Here is an 18,272-nt window from a genome sequence, read left to right as displayed (position 1 = left end):
ATTTTCAAACATTTATTTAACACTTCATTTTCTCTCTATCTCTCTCTTCCTATCATATCATCAACCTATCAAATGACTCCCTCTACCTCTATGGGTGTCCCACCAAACATTTTTCAAGAAAATACCCTAACTTCAAGACCTTTTTCACCAGTGAAAGAAACACAAAATACGTATAGAAAGAAACTTGATTCAATAATACAGAGTAGTTAATCATGTCTATGCACTCCATTCCAAGGTATGCCTATGTATAATCATTATTACATTACATAATAACCAGTGAACAAATTAAAGAAATATGTCACGTTGGCATAAACTTACACCTCAAATACACCCCGAACAGAGCCTCAAACTCAAATTCTCCACAGAATGATATATTACTTCCCATCACAAGGAAACAATATACATCAAACAAAAGCAACCCCTTTGAATTTTTGTCCCTCTAATCCTTTCCACATGTATGATTAACAGCTTAAGGCAATTGTTGTGGAGTCTTCAGCTTTGGTGGAGTTTGGCCCATCTCGCCACTACTGGTGAAGCTGCTGGTGTTAGATTCATGGCTGGAAAACACTGTCTTTCTCATCTTCTGCATATCACTGTTGTACTGCACTGTGTCATACTCGCTACCAGATGAGGTATTAACAGTGGTGTGCCCTGGCTTAATTGCCTCCTTCAAGTCATCCAATGAGACATCTCCTTCCAATGTTCTTACAATCTACATATGAAGTCATAAACAAAAATCTAGGAAGAACTTACACTATATGTTAATGTCATACTAGCATGTAGACAGGCACTGATGTGTCTGTTTTTCTCGAATGAAGACCGTAGTATTTAAGTTTGAAGTTATTGACGGAATTCTATCATTTAGTATTGTTATTTTTATTTAAATTTAAATTACTATATTTTTAATCCCGTTTTGAATCAGAATCATTTTAGAATTTGATTTACTATTTTTAACTTACTTTTCTATGCTCAGTTGACATATAAATAACTTATATAAAATTTATATGTAGAGTTTCACTTCATTCTCATTTTAATTATTAATAACATCTTACATTAAGGCCTGTTTGGATTACCTTATTTTAGAGCTAATGCAAAACAACTGATGCAAATAAATATGCTTTTATGTATTATTATTTATAAGCTTGTTAACGTAGTTTATAAAAAAAAAAAAACTTATGAAGGTACAATTTTCGTTAGTGAGAATTTATGAACTAAGATAAAAACTTATTTATCCGCATAAGCTCTTTTTCATAAGCTCAATCCAAACGGGGCCTAAAACACCTGTACCATAAGTGCTTAATACATAAATGCTTAAATAGGCATAAGCGTGGAATTAAATTATGCATCTTAAACATTGACGTTGATTAATAAGACTTGGTCTTTATATGAATCATACGTTAATAAGAGTTGATTAATAAGCGTATATATTTGGTTCCTTGCGGGAGGGACACAACAGTTGGAGTGATAAAGAAGTCACAGTTTGAACTTTGAGTCCCTCCATTAACATATCAGGTAAACTATTAATATTTGCTCTTTAAAAATATAGATACCTGACTCATTTTAGAACGCTTCCTGGCAGAGTGACGAATGCTAGCAGCAGCGCAAGCTGCCATTCTAGCGAGTTCTTGAGGATCATAGTTTCCTTCCAAAAATGGATCCACCAACTCGCTAAAGTTTCCATCCTCCTCGAGTCCACGAGTCAATAGTGGTCGAGCCTGCTCATATCACAGTAAAGTAATTCCCAAAAATTAATTGAGAAAAAGAAGTCATAAGATAAGTGATAGACTTAAAATCAAATACCAACCCAGTCGACTAAGCTATCGTCCATGGTAATTGAGGCATCCACAGGTCGCTTCCCAGTTACAAGTTCCAATAGCATGACCCCAAATGAGAAAACGTCGGACTTCTCTGTCAATTTTCCACTTGATGCATATTCAGGGGCTAGATACCTAAGTTAACATGAAAAAAATACATATTAATTGGTATATATGAAACAAACCATATTATACATATATAAGTTTATACAATTAATAACCACAAAAAGTGGAAAAAACAAAAATTACCCAAAAGTTCCCATTACACGAGTTGATACGTGAGTATTATTATCAGATGTCAACTTAGCCAATCCAAAATCAGCAACCTACATTTCAAAATGCAATTAATAATAAGTAATAAAACTTCTTTAACATGAAGGGTAAAAATTAAATAGTTGAGATAGATAAAAATAAATAAGTAAACAGGAAGAACCTTTGCTTCAAAGCTATCATCAATAAGGACATTTGCAGCTTTTATATCACGATGGATAATGCGTGGATGACCTGAATGCATATGCAAATATATATACAACAAGAAATTAAAAATATATAATGCGAGAAGAAATAAATATAAATATAAAGACAAAGATCATATTAATTAAGGGGAGCAAGAATCTCACAATCCTCATGAAGATAAGCAAGCCCTTTAGCAGAACCAATTGCGATCCTCATTCTCGTCGGCCAATCCATGGTAGGACGACCCTTTCCGTGGAGATGATACTCCAATGTGTTATTGGAAATAAATTCATAGACCAACATTCTTTGGCCACCAGAAATACAATATCCAACAAGTGAAACAAGATGACGATGATGAACACGACTAATGATGTCAATCTCAGCTTGGAACTCCCGTTCTCCTTGTCCGCTACCCGATTTTAAACTCTTGACAGCTATTTCCTTTCCACTCGGTAACACCCCCTTATGGACATAGCCAAAACCACCTTGTCCTATCAAATTTGAATCAATGAATCCGTCGGTTGCAGCTGCCAATTCCTCATAAGTGAATGTGCCTCCTTTAAGCCCTAAAGCAAGGCTTGGTGAGGGAGGAGGAAGAGGTGGTGGTCCGCCCGAATAATTCGAGCTCATGTCTGTACTGGTCATTCCCATAGGAGGAGGTGGTGGTGCACCCCATCCACCACCACCACCATTTGGACCCATTCCATTTTGAACCCTAACAACATGTTCCCGATCTCCATAGTAATTTGAGTGATGCCCACTAGTGTAATAGTTACTATTCCCTGCATTATATATTGAAATGTTAACAGTAGAAGAGAGAAAAGGGATATTAGTGATACAAATTACCTTCTATTAGAAAGAAAAAAAAATTGGGTGTGTATTATAAGTTCAATGGTAAAAGTTTGACTTGTAATCTCAAGGGGCGTAGTTCAATTCTCCCAAGGGAGGTTGTGAAATGGCAGTGCCACTTCAATTAATAATAAATATATACATGACACCTATATATAAAGAAAAATTACGAAAATTATGATTTTGGCACCTTTTCCAGGAGGTGGGCGTTCTCCATAATAGTACTTTCTTTTCTTCTTCCTGCAGCAGACAAAGCAAGCGATGACCAAAATGATAAGAGCAACTGCCACCCCAATCACTACTCCAACTATTGCCTTAGTGGCATCATCATTGTTATTGTTATTGTTATTGTTGTTGTGATTACCATTTGAGTGTCCAGTTGGCGTAGTTGGTGATTTGTGTGGAGGTGATTGTGAATTTCCAGATCTATTGGAGGCTGGTGGAGGACGTCCCGCTACCGGAGTTGGTGAATTTCCGGATCCATTGGGGGATGGTGGGGATGGTTTGTTTGATGTAGGTGGTGGAGGAGAAGGTTGTGATCCTGAAGGTGGTGGCGGTGGCGGTGATCCTGAAGGAGACGGCTGGGAATCTGAAGGTGGTGATGGTGGTGGTGATTGTGGTGACTCTTCTGGTGGAGAATCTGAAGGCGTCGAAGAAGAGTTATCAGAATCAGGAGGGGAAGACATTGTTCCTATTCCTTTATTTTCTTCTCACAAATACATGTATGAATAAGATCCTTTAGGGTTCCGGCCAAAAGTTCTATGTCCAGAATGAACACGCCGCCGGAAACACCGCTTTTGATCAATGGTTGGGACCCCTGAAAATAAAAATATATGCATGTAAATGCATGTTATGGTAAACATCTAAGTGTCAAATAAAGGGGCATGCATTTGCAATCAACATACGTACTAAACTTAAAACATAAAATCTAAATACCAAGTTACTAATCTTCTATGATACTTTTTTTATTAAGACCATCAAGTTCATCATCATTAGTATACATTCTCCCCACCTTCTATGAAGGGTCGAAGAAGATGGCCAATGATTGAGAAATTTAGTAATTTCTTAGATGTTGGTAATTAAGTGTTTGTTTTGATGTTGTAAAGGAAATTGAAAGCAAGAGAAATGTTTTTTTAATTTATTTTTTGATTGATGATGAATGGAGAAAAGATACCTGAGATGACGGATAACAGGGGTTCTCAACAAAAAGAAAAGGAAAACATGGTTAGACTAAAAAGTACGTAATACCAAAGGAACCAATTGTTGTCTTTCCTCAATGATCTCCTACAAAAGAGGACCTTTATCTTTCTCAATCAATGCCTTTGTTTTTGCCACCTTTTACTTAGTTTTAGTTTGTTATAGTTTTTACCATTTTTTTACAGGATATAATTAGATCATCTATTGTTTGGCCATAGTTTACTACAAGTTAAATTATTCTAGCTCACAACACATATTACCTGAAATAGGAATACCAACCAAAACTTACACACAAATTTTAGCTAAAAAAAAACACATTAAAAACTTCATTTAAAAGGCTTTATTTTCAATGAGATGAAATGTAATTCTGTACTGGTTTTTCACAAGAACAACTCATTTTGTCTAATAATTTCTGGAAACTTACATGATTATACACAAGAATTCTTAACTTAAAAAACAAAAGATGATAATGAATCGAGCTAAAATCAAATACCACACAATCTCGTGCATACCACCACACACATATAGAATGGAACATACACAAAGAGTTATGAAGTACAATTTGAAATAATTTAAACTGTGTAAATAGTATATTGATATCAAACCCTTCAAGAAAAACCATTATACATACAAAAAAATAAGAATGAAAGATAAACTTGATGCCTAACAACTACAAACCAGAAATTAATTTAACAACTTTAATATCAACCACTAGGAGTTCTATGTTTGAAAAACTGACCCACTCCATGTTTGCAAATCAGTGTTGTTAAATGGAGGCCAAGACGCCGCAATGGTGGACGCTGTGGCGGATTTTTGACAACAGCCATATGGATTTTGTTAAGGGATGTGCGGCGCCATAAGCCGCAATAGCATGTTTAATATGGCGAGGATTTTTGGCATTCTGCCATCCGTCATAAACAAGAATGTTTCAAATTCATTTTGTGGAAGCTACCTTTTTGTTGGTCATATCATAAGTTTACCGAAATGAAAGAGTGGTACCACAATTCGAATTGCAATATTAACATAAAGATGTTGAGTTTGTTTGAAAACAATGATAATTAGTGACACAATGAGTAGAAATGGAAGTTCAGTTTGTTACTGATGGATTAGTCTTTTGGATTGAGTTCTCCTCGTGAACTAAGTCATAACAATTAGCGTTTTAGTTGAGAGCCTAAGCCACGAGGTGACATTTCGCGCTAAAACCAGGATCTACTTCCCCCAAAATGGCAAAATGCAAAATCTGTGTTTTAATTATCAATAAACCCCATCATCATTGTAACCCATGGACATGCATCATTCAAGAAAGAACGAAACAGAGAAAATGCAAATAAACTTGTACATACCATTACCAAGGCGGGATGAGCATGCAGTGGAATCGGGAAGGTAATCTGGTGGTTCTGGCCGGAGAATTGGTTTCGGGGTTAGTTGGATAGGGAAGTTGAAATCCCCTTGCTTGGTAAACAGCGAAAACTCCTTCATCTGGTGCCAATAATGTTGGAGTCTGTGAGACTGGTTTAGTACATACAGTGGATTATCCAGAGAATTAAGAGCAAAAACAAAATATCTTGATATTTAAAAAAAATAAAAAATCATATTACTTAGAATCATTTTAACAATTTCACCTAAGTAGTTTAAATAAGAGACATACTGTTGTTAAGATAGCTTTTCGAGTTGATTGGTGTCAATCGCTAGTTGAACAATTTAGGATGGAATTTTGACTATGATGGTTGGAAATGGCGGCGTATGTTATTAACTTGGGATGAGGAACAAGTGAGGGAGTGTTATAATTTATTGTATAACATTTTTTGCATGTCAATGAACACGATAAGTGGGATTGAAAGTTCAATCCTAGTCAAGGTTATACAGTTAGTAGAGTATATCATTTTTTGTCTAATGTGGAGCATCTCGATTGATTAAAGTCTCAGGTATCATTTGGATTAAAGTTGTTCCTTCGAGGTTTCTTTGTTTGGTTGACGTTTTTTAAATAATAAGATTCTCACGAAAGATAATTTACTCCAGCTTGAAATTATTCATTCAGATTCTAGTTTTGTGTTGATGGATGCAGCTTGGAGGAAAGTGTTGATCGTCTTTTTAACAACTCTGTCCCTATTCTGTCTCTTCTGAACCATCAGAATCTTACATTTGAGAAATCCTTTCTACATTGCAATAGAGACTGCATAACCTGAACTCATCTATGGCACGCTTTGGGCTTCACTTCTAATGAGTTTTTCTCCGATCTGAATGTTCTCATTTCTCATATTCCCAATATCTTCGCCGTTGGGGGTGTGGTTGTCTTGAAAAAATCGGAACTCTAGCTGTTTTTCTAATACTACGTCCCCAACATATCTGACAGGTCTCACTTAAATTGATGAATGCTAAAACCATTGACTGTGATCTCACTTAAATTGGGCATGCCACAAATTAAAACTAATGTAGACACAAGGAAATTTCCATTTACCATCACAACATTTTTACACACAAAAATTAATAACAACAAGAGGCAGTGGAAAATGATATTACTAAGATACATGCATGGAGCAACCACATCCACAAGTGCAATGATAGAACAGTAGTGGCTCATATCACATTATCCTAATGAAAATCAAAGGAAAAACAGAAAATCTAGCCAAAACACTGATCAGCAGGGAGAGGACCTGGAATATAACCTTGTTGAAAATACTGCAAACCAAAAACAACAACAATAGCAACCAATGCCAAATATGACAACCCTTCAACAGCACCTAATAACCCAAAAGGACCATTAGGAAGACCAGAACCAGTTTTTGTTTTAGTATATATAGACCAAGCAACAATGCCCACAACAACAAGATAACTTACACCTTCTAATGCACCAATTGATCCACCTGGTCCTGGTGGAAGACCACAACCAGTTGTTTTGAGTGTGTAGAGAGACCAACCTATAACAGGAGTTGAGATTAACCCACCTGCTATTGCTGCTATCTCTGTTGGGCTGCTGTTAGTGTCGCTTCCTTCCTTTGCCATGTTTGTTATCTTGAGTTTGAGTCTCACATGATGAGATTTTGGCTTTCTTAGTGGGTGATTTAAATGGTTTGTAAATGTCTTTGGTGTTGATATTGGAGAGAATAGTAGCATCTTTGAGGCTTCCATGGTTAGAGAACTTGCTATGAGAGTGAGAGCTTTTGAGAGTGTGCTTTGAGAGGTGGTGGTTGTCGTTTTACAGTGAGGATAAGATATTCGGAAATAGATAATTTTAGAATAAATAATCAATTTCTCTTCAAAAAAAGAATAAATAATCAATTTATATTTTGTGTGTATTTTGTAAGAAATTGAATTTTACAAAATTATATTATATTTTAAATGTCAATGTTAAGTCAAATCATTTATCAATTGATGAGCTAAGAGACACGAGTTCAAACTCTAGATACTAACATAAAAGTGTCCAAGAATAATTTATACTATCATTTATGTAGCGTAAATATGATTGATAAAAAATTGCAGCAACATTTGATGTATTGAGATGCAAGTTCAAATTTGCAATTCTCTACTTGTGAACACTTGGTGTATGAAGAAAAAAATGTATTGATAATTTTAAACTCAATTTTGTGCATCAAAATGTGGTCAAATCCTACTCCAAACAATTAGTCCCTGCATATCATGCAGAGTATAATAATATAATGAAAGATTACTTTTTAAAACTAAAAGTTTGTTCACAATTGTATGAAGAAAAACTTTTGCCTTGTGTAAAATAATTTATTTTTTGACACAATCTAAAAAACACTTTAAAAACTTAAACATATAGATCAAAAGTGAATTGTTTTATTTATTGTTAATTCTACAAACTTGCACTCATAATTACAAATGTGAAAGACATGTACAAAAACCAAATATGACTAAACTAATTTCAGAAAAAGAAAGAAAAAAAAAAAAAAAAAAAAAACAATGTTTCAGAACAAATCTACCTTGAATAATGAAATCCAATGCAATATGAAACGAGTTAGTGTTCCGTAAAACTTTCAGCAGTCAACAAAATTCACACCTTAAACAAACCAAATGACACAATACATATATACAATAATATACTCTCGAAGAAACCTACTCATTTCATTTATCTAGGTTATGTAAGTAACATGCAAGGAATTCATTTCAGTACTCTGGAAAACCAGGCATTGTCTTAGACGATTGCAAGTGTCGAATATTTGGAGGAGCAGATGAAGGAGGAGCCGAAAGCGACCTCATAACAGAGCTTGAACTTGACGCAGGAGGACTGTAAAGTTGGTTTGAGTTTACAGAACTACCAATAGCAGCACCATTTGCGACCTCTACCATGGGTTCAGGTTGTTGGTGGTTGCGCTGCAGCCCATCAATATCCATTGATTCTAAAACATTTGGATTTTGATGATTCTGGGTCGCACTGGGAAGTTGGGATTGCCAAAATGTTGACTGTTGAATAGCTGTGGATTGGCTTGCACGAGCATTACTTTTACCTTCGGCCTCATTAGCTTTGTTTGGTTTAAATTCCGGCAAATTTTCTGAATCTAAAGAAGAAGTAACCTCTATAGCATCAACCTTAGTTGTTGAAGAACGCCCAGAAGCAATTAAGGTCGTGGGAAATGCCCGCTCCGGAGGAACAGCTGGGGTGTAATTAGAGGGAAGTAAATCATCCCAATTCTCCAGTAATTCTTTGTACACTTTACGGAGAGTGACTTCAGTAAGACCAGTTACTTTGCAAATTTCAGCCTGGGTTTTGCGTTTGTCTTCTAGTTGGCAAGCCAAATATATGGCGGCAGCTGAGATGCTAATTGGATTCCTGCGAGTGCAGAAGCATTTGTTGATCACAACGTCTCCTATATGAGTAGCCAGTTCCTGAAATGCAGTGTAGGAACCATTCTCAGACTTTTGTATTTGTAATATAAAGGACCCTAAGAAGAGTTATTTTAGGGAGAATATATTGCAAATTCACTACCACAAAGTGATCATTGGACATCCAGCCATCCAGGTCTAACTGATTGTCCACCCATGTAATGAGTAAACAGTTCTCACTACGGAGCCATTACACAACCCTTTGGTTAATTTTTAATTGTCTTATATAGTTGTGGTTAATTTTTAATACGGGCCGGCCTGTTTAGCCCATTACACAACCCTTTGGATGAGAAAAGAACAAAGACAGCAATAGAAAATTCAGAACCTTGTAAAAGCAGAGCAGATATGTGGTGCCCCAATAGAAAAATCATAGAGAAGTGTATATACAAAATCTATTACTAATTGTATCATGGCATGACTCACAGCTTCTGTTTTTACTTTATAGAGACATTGCAAGATTTTCAAACAAAATAAGGTTAACTTTGGAAGTCACATTTTCGTGCAATTCAGGTACCTGAGCAGATTTATTGAGCTGAAGAAGAGTACAAAATCTTGGCATATGAACTGATATAGAATTGCTGTTAATAGGTTGGCTTAGCTGCAAAGCTTCTCCCAGTATCTTGATGTATTTACCGATTTCCTTTTGTGCCACATTGGCAGCAATTGAAATTTCCTGTCATTTCGCAAGAGTTACAAATAAGGTAGTCAACATCGAGATTTTACTTGGGATCACGAAGGGGAGAAAAGCCTGTAAATTTTGGGATCCTAACATGAATTGTAAGATCCAAAGGGTTATCAATAGCAAATTGTGGAAAACAGCGGAACGCCAAAAATAACAGAGGCCGCATAGCAATTGAAATAAGACAATTATACTAAAAAAAAGCATGCTGCATATAAAAAATAGAGGAAATGAAGGCAGAGCATAGGTTATATATTGAAAGCTTTACGCATTACAGCGAATATAGGAGTTATACCCACAACTATATAGTTTTTCTATTATAAAAATAGGTCATGGTTGGCACACATGAAGATTTTTCAGCTATTGCCGCTGCATCAGCAAACAGATACTGGAATTGCGGCTGCTATTACGCTTATAGTAAAACTACTGTAGCAACGCGGTTTTCGTAGAGGACTCGTCAAAATCTGCTATGTTATTGCACAGCTATTTGACAACACTTAATTGATAAATAGTGAGATTTTTAATTGAGTAACACGGATTGTAAGATTTGAGAGAATTAACAACCTATAAATCATTGGATTGTAATTAGTGTATATATAAATCCATACATGTGCATTAAAAAAAAAAAAAAAAATCCATCACAAAAAACACTTCAGCAAACTGAAATTCAAAATCCTTAAGGTCATACACAACTCATAAGTCAAAAATTAAGAACTTAAGCTAAAGTAGTAACAAGTACAACAACTATAAAACTAAGCAGCGATAAATAGGCAAATAGAAAGGGAGAGATGTAAGGAAGAAAAAAGGGAGAGATGTAAGGAAGAGATGCGATTAAGATAGAGGAAATGCGTGCAAGAGAGGTGGCTTAGAATCAAGAGAGAGATGCATGAGAAGGGAGACAGCAAGGAGAAATATGTTTGGTTGAATGAATGCTCATAATTGGTCAAGGGATTCCATTTTCATCAACAAAAATAAGCTTTTTAGCAACTGGGGTCGCAAAACCTAATCCAAGAAACCGAGTGGTGATCGAGCCCTAGGATTGCCGAAAAATTGTCCAATATTAACGATTCTATGTGCAGACACTGTGATCTAACTGAATCACTTACAAGACTGTGATATGGACTGCAAGGGGCTACAAAGATCATAAAATAATATAATCTTATTAGTAAATAAGATCACAATTTGAAAGCCATTTGCAATATTAGACTATTAGAAACGATCCATGATATTGTAATGGTATTTTAATATTTTTATAAACTACGCACAGATTTAGTTTTTGGTTTTCAGCCATGCAAGCTAGTTTAGGCTGTACATAAGTTCCTCTGAAACTTCTGTGATAAGTTCAAATGCTGTTCGTTTAGGGAGTTGGCATAGATGATGCTTCACAAATCCCTAAAAGTGGACCACAGAAGAATGAATTCACATTTATTCTATGAAGCACCGATGCTTGAATCATATCAAATACATTCCTCGTATCTAATGCCGATACTTTGGATGCTTCCCTGATACTTATTATAGGTATCCAATTCAGCTTTTAACAAAAAAAGTTGCCCAGTCCTGATGTTGTTGAACAGTTTCAAGATACAACAAAATGGTTTCAATGTGCCTTGCCTAGGACCTTTAAATTACCCAAAAGATCTAAACACGCTACTCTTTTAAATCATTTGGCATGAGAGTCACAAGTTAAACTCACAAATCATCATCTTTTGTACTCTACTCAAGTGTCAATGTGAACACAACATTTTCATTTCAATCAATCACATTTATCATCTTTAGGTTGTTTACATATTCATGGCTTTAAAGTTTGCTGCATATTTTCCTAACCAAAATCACATACTAGCTAATATGTTCGGCTTAATTCTACAAGCTAGTCAGGTGTTAATGAAAACAGCTTATAACTTATATGATAAATGTTTATGCTATACGCATTTGATTAAGTTGTTTATCCTAAGTTTAACCATTAATTGAAAGAAGAAGAAGAGGAAGAAAAAATGATGATATAACCTGAAGGGTTCGAGGTTCTTGAGCTTCTCGAATAGCCTGAACAAGAGCAGCAGTAGCAAGAGCTTCAACACTCCGATTTCTCAAACAAGTAGCAGAACAACAATCCCTAAACAACTGAAAAGCATGATCAGAAATATCAGATTCCAATCCAAGTATCGACGAAACATCAATAATCTGCATATAAGCCCTAAGATTATCAACAACAACACTCGACGAAGAATTCGTAGAAGATGATTCAAGAGTTCGTTCAAGTTCAGCAAGGTAGCCCGAAAAAGAGAGGGAAGATTGAAGGTAGAGCGGGCTGGGCTCTAATGACCATGTTGAGAAAGCGGTTATGAAGCCCGTGGGCTCGAATGGGTCTTCTTCTTCGTTGGTATCGGTGTTGGTTTGGTTGAGAGTGGGGGGAGGGAGATCTGGTGTGACGAGGCATAGGGGATTATCTTGGGCGCGCAGGTGGAAGATGTGGTGGGGATGGGATTGTCGTTCTTCTACGACGCGGCCGCATGATGTGCATTCTGTGATTGATTTTCCGGTGGTTGTTGTGGTGCAACGCCCCTGCGCCGCTGAACAGTATGGGCACTTCATTTTTCTTTCTTTTGTTTCTCTGTTCTTCTTGTGTTCTCAATTCTCATACATACATACGGCTGATGGCTGTTAATCTCTACTTAAACGGTCAAAAGTTATGTCCATGATCTTTTAATTCATTTTATGTCATAAATAAACTAATTTAACAGTTTATTTGATACTATTTATCATTTGTTATAATTTCATATGCTATAAAATAGTTTTATGAATATACAATATATTTACTTGTTATCAAGTATAGTCTTTTGGAGGAGGAGATAAATGAACTTAACATGTCTAAATACGTGTTTGGTAGTGTGACACGTCAAGAATAATCGCGGTAAACATAGAAGCTACTATTTATAGCTTCTCACTTTTCACGTCAATATCATTTCGGGATGTGAAATTGAAGCTCCAGCCGCGGATCCAAACAAGTGTTAAGTGAATTTTCTCAATTATTAAAATGTTGTGCGTGCAAACATAGTGTGACACAAGTGATAGATACTTGGATCCCTTAACCATTTGATCCATTGTTTGATTTTTGATCGGTGTATATGGAAAAACATTTGTTGAAAAAGGTCAACATTTTAAATGAATCTCGGATTAACCTCCTCGGTTGTGCTCAAAAAATACCTTAGTTTACTTTAAAAAAAAAAATGTTGCGCGTGCTTTTATTAATGGAACTTGGCAGAAAAAAAAGCTAATAGTGAAACATAGGGTAACACAAAGGATTAATTTAGTCAAATAAAAAGTTTAAAAACCAAATCGGGGAAAGAATCAAACGTAAATGACCACAAACATTGTTTTGCCTATGTTTTAATGGAGTCATCTGCATTCAGTGTTAGCTAGAAGCTTATGCAATGGTGTTTGATTACAAGGAATTCAAATTTTCACCTTTAGTTTAGTACATACTTGAAACCCACCTAATTGAAACGCTACGACTATGGTGTATGTGTTTGATTTTATTCATAAGTTCTATATGGGATTTGGAGGAGAAGAGATGACATTTATTTATGATAAATGATATTTGAACATTTTTTACAACTTTTGTGACAACTTTCTCTCTCACACTCACATTATGTTTTTACTTTCTCTCTACTGCATTGATTTTTGTGTCAATACATCATTTTCTTTGCAAAATTTTGGTTGTCACAAAAGTTGTCATCTAAATGGATGTTCAAATAACACAACTCTTTATTTATATATGTAAACCACACATAAATTCAATTTATACACCCAATAAAATATTTGTTTACCAAATAATAATTAAAATATAATTAAATAAACTTGTGCATTTAGCATAGTTGGCTGTGCCTACAAGAAAATATAGTCAGTTGAATTTGTACGACAACAAACGTGGTTTTAATTTACTACTGCTTTTGAACTTGACTGCAAAATTTGAAAGAACCACAACCTATTAAAATACATAATCATCTTGCTTATGGAAGCATGAAAATCTGAGTAGGGCTTTGCCCACCACTGTTTCTTCGCAATCTTTTGATAGCACTTCCAAGCACAAGCCAGACCCTTGACTGCTCCCTAGAGTGGTCTTTAAGCACGCCGCATCGCTTCTTTTCCTTTCTCAGCTTGCTTAAGGCTTTTACTAAATTCCTGTGCTCTCTGAAATAGGATGCAGTAAATACATCAGGCCATAATATACGTTCTAGTATGAACATATTTGAATTTAAGACTGAGCTGAGGCTTCAACGCATATGTTACTATCAATATATTTCTCAACAGATACACCTTACCAATCATACATTCATACTCATTAAGAGGAAAATAACAATAGTTCCCAACCAACTCGCTTTTTACGCAGAAGAAAACAAGTTGTATATATAAACCCTTCAACTAAATTGAGATTAGAAAATGTCGATCATTTTATTTAAATAAACTAGCATAGTATGCAAGCTACCTACATTTCATTTTTGACAAAAAAGCTACCCTACATTTAAAACTACTATTCCCTCTCTACTTCGCTAAATACTCGAGAGTCAAATGATGACTAAAATATCTCTTTCTAATTTTTGACAGGGACTATATTGTCCCTTAAAATGTTTCCAAAATGATGACAGGGTAGTGGTACACATCACCATCAAAAACCCAATTTTAAAATGGATGTTCGAATAGAGGACTCAGGTGTCCCAGATTATTTTTCCTGAAGAGTGAAGACTATATGTAAGTTTTGTTTTCTAAGGGACCAAACTGGTTCCCAGGTTTTTTCTCAATGAGCAGAATATATTTTCAATTCAATTAAGTAAATTAGCCAATACAAAAATGTCAAGTTTAGAAACTATTCTCAAGGACCAGAATAAGTCTTGAACACCAGTTCTCCAAGGTCCTTCAATAATATCAAGAACGGAGAAAGGCGTTTTGAGGAAGAAGATGCAGTCTAGGAATTTAAGGGAACAAATTGTCTTCTTTTTTATTTAATAAAGATACAAAATGTCAGTTTGTAGTCATTGTCAGGGACCATAATGTCCCTTAAAATCATTGACATAACATGTTGAATAAGAAAGATTACACATCAGCACAAAAATTCAGTATTGGATGGAGGTTGAGGGAGGGACTAAAATGTCCTAGTTTATTCATTAAAATTGAGCCTTTTTTACAGTCTAGGAATTTAAGGGAACAAACTGTCTTCTTTTTTATTTAAAAAAGAAACAAAATGTCAGTTTGTAGTCATTGTCAGGGACCATATTGTCCCTTAAAATCATTGACATAACATGTTGAATAAGATTACACATCAGCACAAAAATTCAGTATTGGATGGAGGTTGAGGGAGGGACTAAAATGTCCTAGTTTATTCGTTTCGAGGACTAAAAATTGAGCCTTTTTTACAGACCAAACTAGAACGTGTTTTTTTTTTCTTCTCCCAGAGTAAGACCATAATGGATCTACACTATCATTATTTAATTTTTAAGGACCTACTAACCACACTATTTCTGCATCATCAATTCAACACTCTACCTGACAGCAAGCTTTGCTTCATTCAACAAATCCATCACTTATAACTTGACTATATTTTTTATCCATCTAATTTGTCACAAGTTTGATTATGAACTGTTAGCGTCATCTTGGATCAATTAAAGGATAGAACCTTAAAAGTATAGTTAGAAGGGGTGGTTAGTAAGTTAAAAATGAAAAACAAATATGCAGCTAATTGTGTTTTTGTAGCCTCAACTGCCATACAGAGAACTTATATAGTACTCTCTCCGTCCCTAATCTTTGATGAAAAAACCATATGAAAAACAGCATTTAAAAAATAAAAACACAGACTAATATCAACTAACATGAAAAACTTTTGTTTAACAAACTCATAATTTTAGTTAAAAAAACTCTCTTAATATTTATTTTTTTCACAAGTCTTTTTGTGGAGGAATTTAACTCATGTTTAGATAAACAACTTCATTAAACGCTTATAGCATAAGCACCGTAATAAAAGTGTGGTTGCGTATAAGCTATATAAAAAAAGGTGGTTTCATAAGCTATCTCAGAGAGCTTACGGATATATAAGCTGAAAACAGCTAACAAACATTTCCATAAGCTCTCTCAAAGAGTCTCACAAGTAATTATGTCAGTGGATAAGCTCAAATAAACCAATCAAAACAGGCCCATTGACTTTGATCAGCAGCATTAACTTGTCTTTTTAAAACGTTGTAGACTTTGAACAAAATGGTAATCCAAATTTCTAATGCAATATGAATGCTGAAAAATTGAACTGATTTCCTCACCAATAACAACTAACAATGAGTTCTTAGCTTCTTAATTCAAGTATAAAAACAATATCATTAACTAACAGCACCATGGGTTGAGAAAGGAAAACTAACCGTGGATTGGATAGGAGGTGGATCATAATTAACAGAACGCACAGACATCTTAGCGATCTCAGTAATTGCATCATCTCTAACACCAGGAACATCACTAGTCAATTCTTCATAAGCAGCCTCAAAAGCCTCTTGCCAAAACCTCGGCAACCTGATCCTACGGCTGTTTGTGTACACATCCCACATATGCCTCACCACTTTCTCCCTCTCCTCCATTTCCTACACACAGAAACAAACATTCATGTTAAATTTAGTGTAACATCATATATATTTATTTATATCTCTCTAACTGTGACCTATTGGATACGAATCATTTCAAAAGAAGTAAATATTTTTAATAAATAATATTTGGATCAAAATCTAAGATGTTACAGTCATTTTTCATCTTGATCAAAATCTGGGATGCTGCACTTGCTACAACAATCTATTTCAATATAAGTAAGTTATTTTAAGTGATGTATCAAAATCAAAATGTTACACTTACTTTTTATCTTCTACAACAATTTGTTTCTAAATAAGTAAATATTTAAGTACTCTCTTCCGTCACTATTATAAACAGCTCAAGAAATCACTTTTTATCATGTCTATATTATAGTCCATACATCAGTTATTCAATCAACCAAAAAAGTGATTTTTCGAGCTGTTTATAATAGTGACCGAAGGAGTATCAAAATGGTACACTTACTTTTTATCTTGTAAAACAATTCTTTTCTAAACAAAAGTATAAATTTTAAGTAATGTCTTGGATCAAAATTTCATCTTGATCAAAATCTGAATGTTACATTTACTTGTCTTTTTCATCTTCTAAAACTTAGACACATTTCACAGATAAGCAGAAAAATAAAGATGAAATTATGGCAACTAACTAGTGTAACTAATTACCATAACTAACTATTCCATCTAATTCAAACGGCATCAAAATTTTGATATGAAAATATAATTTCCCTAAAATTAAATCACATCACCAAATTCAGTCAGAAAAAGAGAGATTAAAGGAAAATGGAACTTACAAGAACATCGAGGTCATCGTGAATTGGAGTATCAAGGTCACTGGATAAGGTATTAAGATTACCAGACCAACGAAGAGAAACGGTACCAGTAAACATAGACCAAAAAGCAAGAAGCAAAATCGCGGCTAATGCCCAGAATTTGTACCTTCCTTTCCCAAACAAACCTGAATCCATGTTTTCCTTTTTGTTAATCGCTGCCGTCGTCGTTGGAAGCCCATCATCATCCTTCATTTCCGATCTAATAATCTATAATCCACACGCGTGTTTCAATTCTTCTTCTTCTTATTATTCAGACACAATCAAAATAAAAGATTATAGATAATGTGAATGAATCTAATCTATTATTATTATTATTATTATTATTGTGGTAGATGCAGCGGTTTCAGCTTCATCGATCTGATTGGAATGGAATGGAATGTGAATGTGAGACACCACCGGCACCGCGTTAATGATTTATTATCAGATACAAATACAATACACACACACACACACTCTCTCTTTGCTGTGATGCAAAATGAAGATGGTGAAATGACGGATTTGGTGTTTGTGGGGTATTGCTATTCAATCTATTATTATTACTTGACTTTGGTCTGATCATATGTGGCGTTATCGTCACCGTCAATTAAGCTTGACTATTTGTTGTGTCTTGTGTAGGCTTATATCTATTGTTTGAGCCAACCGACACTCAACGACACCGTTTCCAATGCCTTTTGGAATAAATGAAAGGAAATAAATTGTTTAAAGAAGTGTTATTTGAATTGAACCATAGTTTGGTTCACAACTCATGAAACCAATAATTTACAAAGATTTGTACGGAAACCAAAATAATATAGTGATAAAGTATGGATTATGTTAACCGGTGCTTCCGGGGGTTAAGGAAAAAAAAATTAATTAAAAGAAATATTTTTTAGACTTTTAATAAGTTGACTGCACAAGTTTCAATGTGATGTTACTATATTTGTTTTCTTAACCAATATCTGAAGGCACCGATTAAAATTACCTATAAAGTATTATGAGTATGAGAAAGAAA

General features: G+C 34.8%; 4 protein-coding genes across 5 annotated transcripts; all 4 read right to left on the bottom strand.

Annotated features, from left to right (window-relative positions):
- Nucleotides 1–151: 151 nt before the first annotated feature.
- On the bottom strand, nt 152–6,594 carry LOC11412828 (proline-rich receptor-like protein kinase PERK4). 2 transcript variants are annotated; one of them, XM_039834512.1, is made up of 8 exons: nt 5,660–6,594; nt 3,310–3,936; nt 2,435–3,052; nt 2,248–2,318; nt 2,064–2,140; nt 1,805–1,949; nt 1,551–1,715; nt 152–712 (listed from the first exon to the last, which is right to left on the bottom strand). In XM_039834512.1, the coding sequence occupies exons 2-8, from the start codon at nt 3,803–3,805 to the stop codon at nt 470–472; spliced, it is 1,815 nt and encodes a 604-aa protein (XP_039690446.1). In that variant the 5' UTR covers nt 3,806–3,936; nt 5,660–6,594; the 3' UTR covers nt 152–469. The 2 variants fall into 2 exon arrangements, with proteins under 2 accessions (XP_039690446.1, XP_003611975.1); XM_003611927.3 differs by lacking the exon at nt 5,660–6,594 and adding an exon at nt 4,294–4,448.
- Nucleotides 6,595–6,751: 157 nt separating this feature from the next.
- On the bottom strand, nt 6,752–7,541 carry LOC11408047 (uncharacterized). Its single transcript, XM_003611925.4, has one exon. It carries the CDS (start codon nt 7,443–7,445, stop codon nt 6,939–6,941), a length of 507 nt encoding a protein of 168 aa, XP_003611973.1. The 5' UTR covers nt 7,446–7,541; the 3' UTR covers nt 6,752–6,938.
- A 697-nt stretch (nt 7,542–8,238) lies between these two features.
- On the bottom strand, nt 8,239–12,489 carry LOC11411099 (plant-specific TFIIB-related protein 1). The gene is made up of 3 exons (XM_003611924.4): nt 11,842–12,489; nt 9,673–9,831; nt 8,239–9,161 (listed from the first exon to the last, which is right to left on the bottom strand). Exons 1-3 carry the CDS (start codon nt 12,424–12,426, stop codon nt 8,442–8,444), a joined length of 1,464 nt encoding a protein of 487 aa, XP_003611972.1. The 5' UTR covers nt 12,427–12,489; the 3' UTR covers nt 8,239–8,441.
- Nucleotides 12,490–13,650: 1,161 nt separating this feature from the next.
- LOC11407520 (uncharacterized) lies at nt 13,651–17,737 on the bottom strand. The gene is made up of 3 exons (XM_003611923.4): nt 17,243–17,737; nt 16,236–16,451; nt 13,651–14,025 (listed from the first exon to the last, which is right to left on the bottom strand). The coding sequence occupies exons 1-3, from the start codon at nt 17,471–17,473 to the stop codon at nt 13,957–13,959; spliced, it is 516 nt and encodes a 171-aa protein (XP_003611971.1). The 5' UTR covers nt 17,474–17,737; the 3' UTR covers nt 13,651–13,956.
- Nucleotides 17,738–18,272: the final 535 nt, after the last annotated feature.

This window comes from Medicago truncatula, chromosome 5 (assembly GCF_003473485.1).
Source record: "Medicago truncatula cultivar Jemalong A17 chromosome 5, MtrunA17r5.0-ANR, whole genome shotgun sequence".
Classification (NCBI taxonomy): Eukaryota; Viridiplantae; Streptophyta; class Magnoliopsida; order Fabales; family Fabaceae; genus Medicago; species Medicago truncatula.
This window is presented reverse-complemented; position numbering and strand designations above follow the sequence as displayed.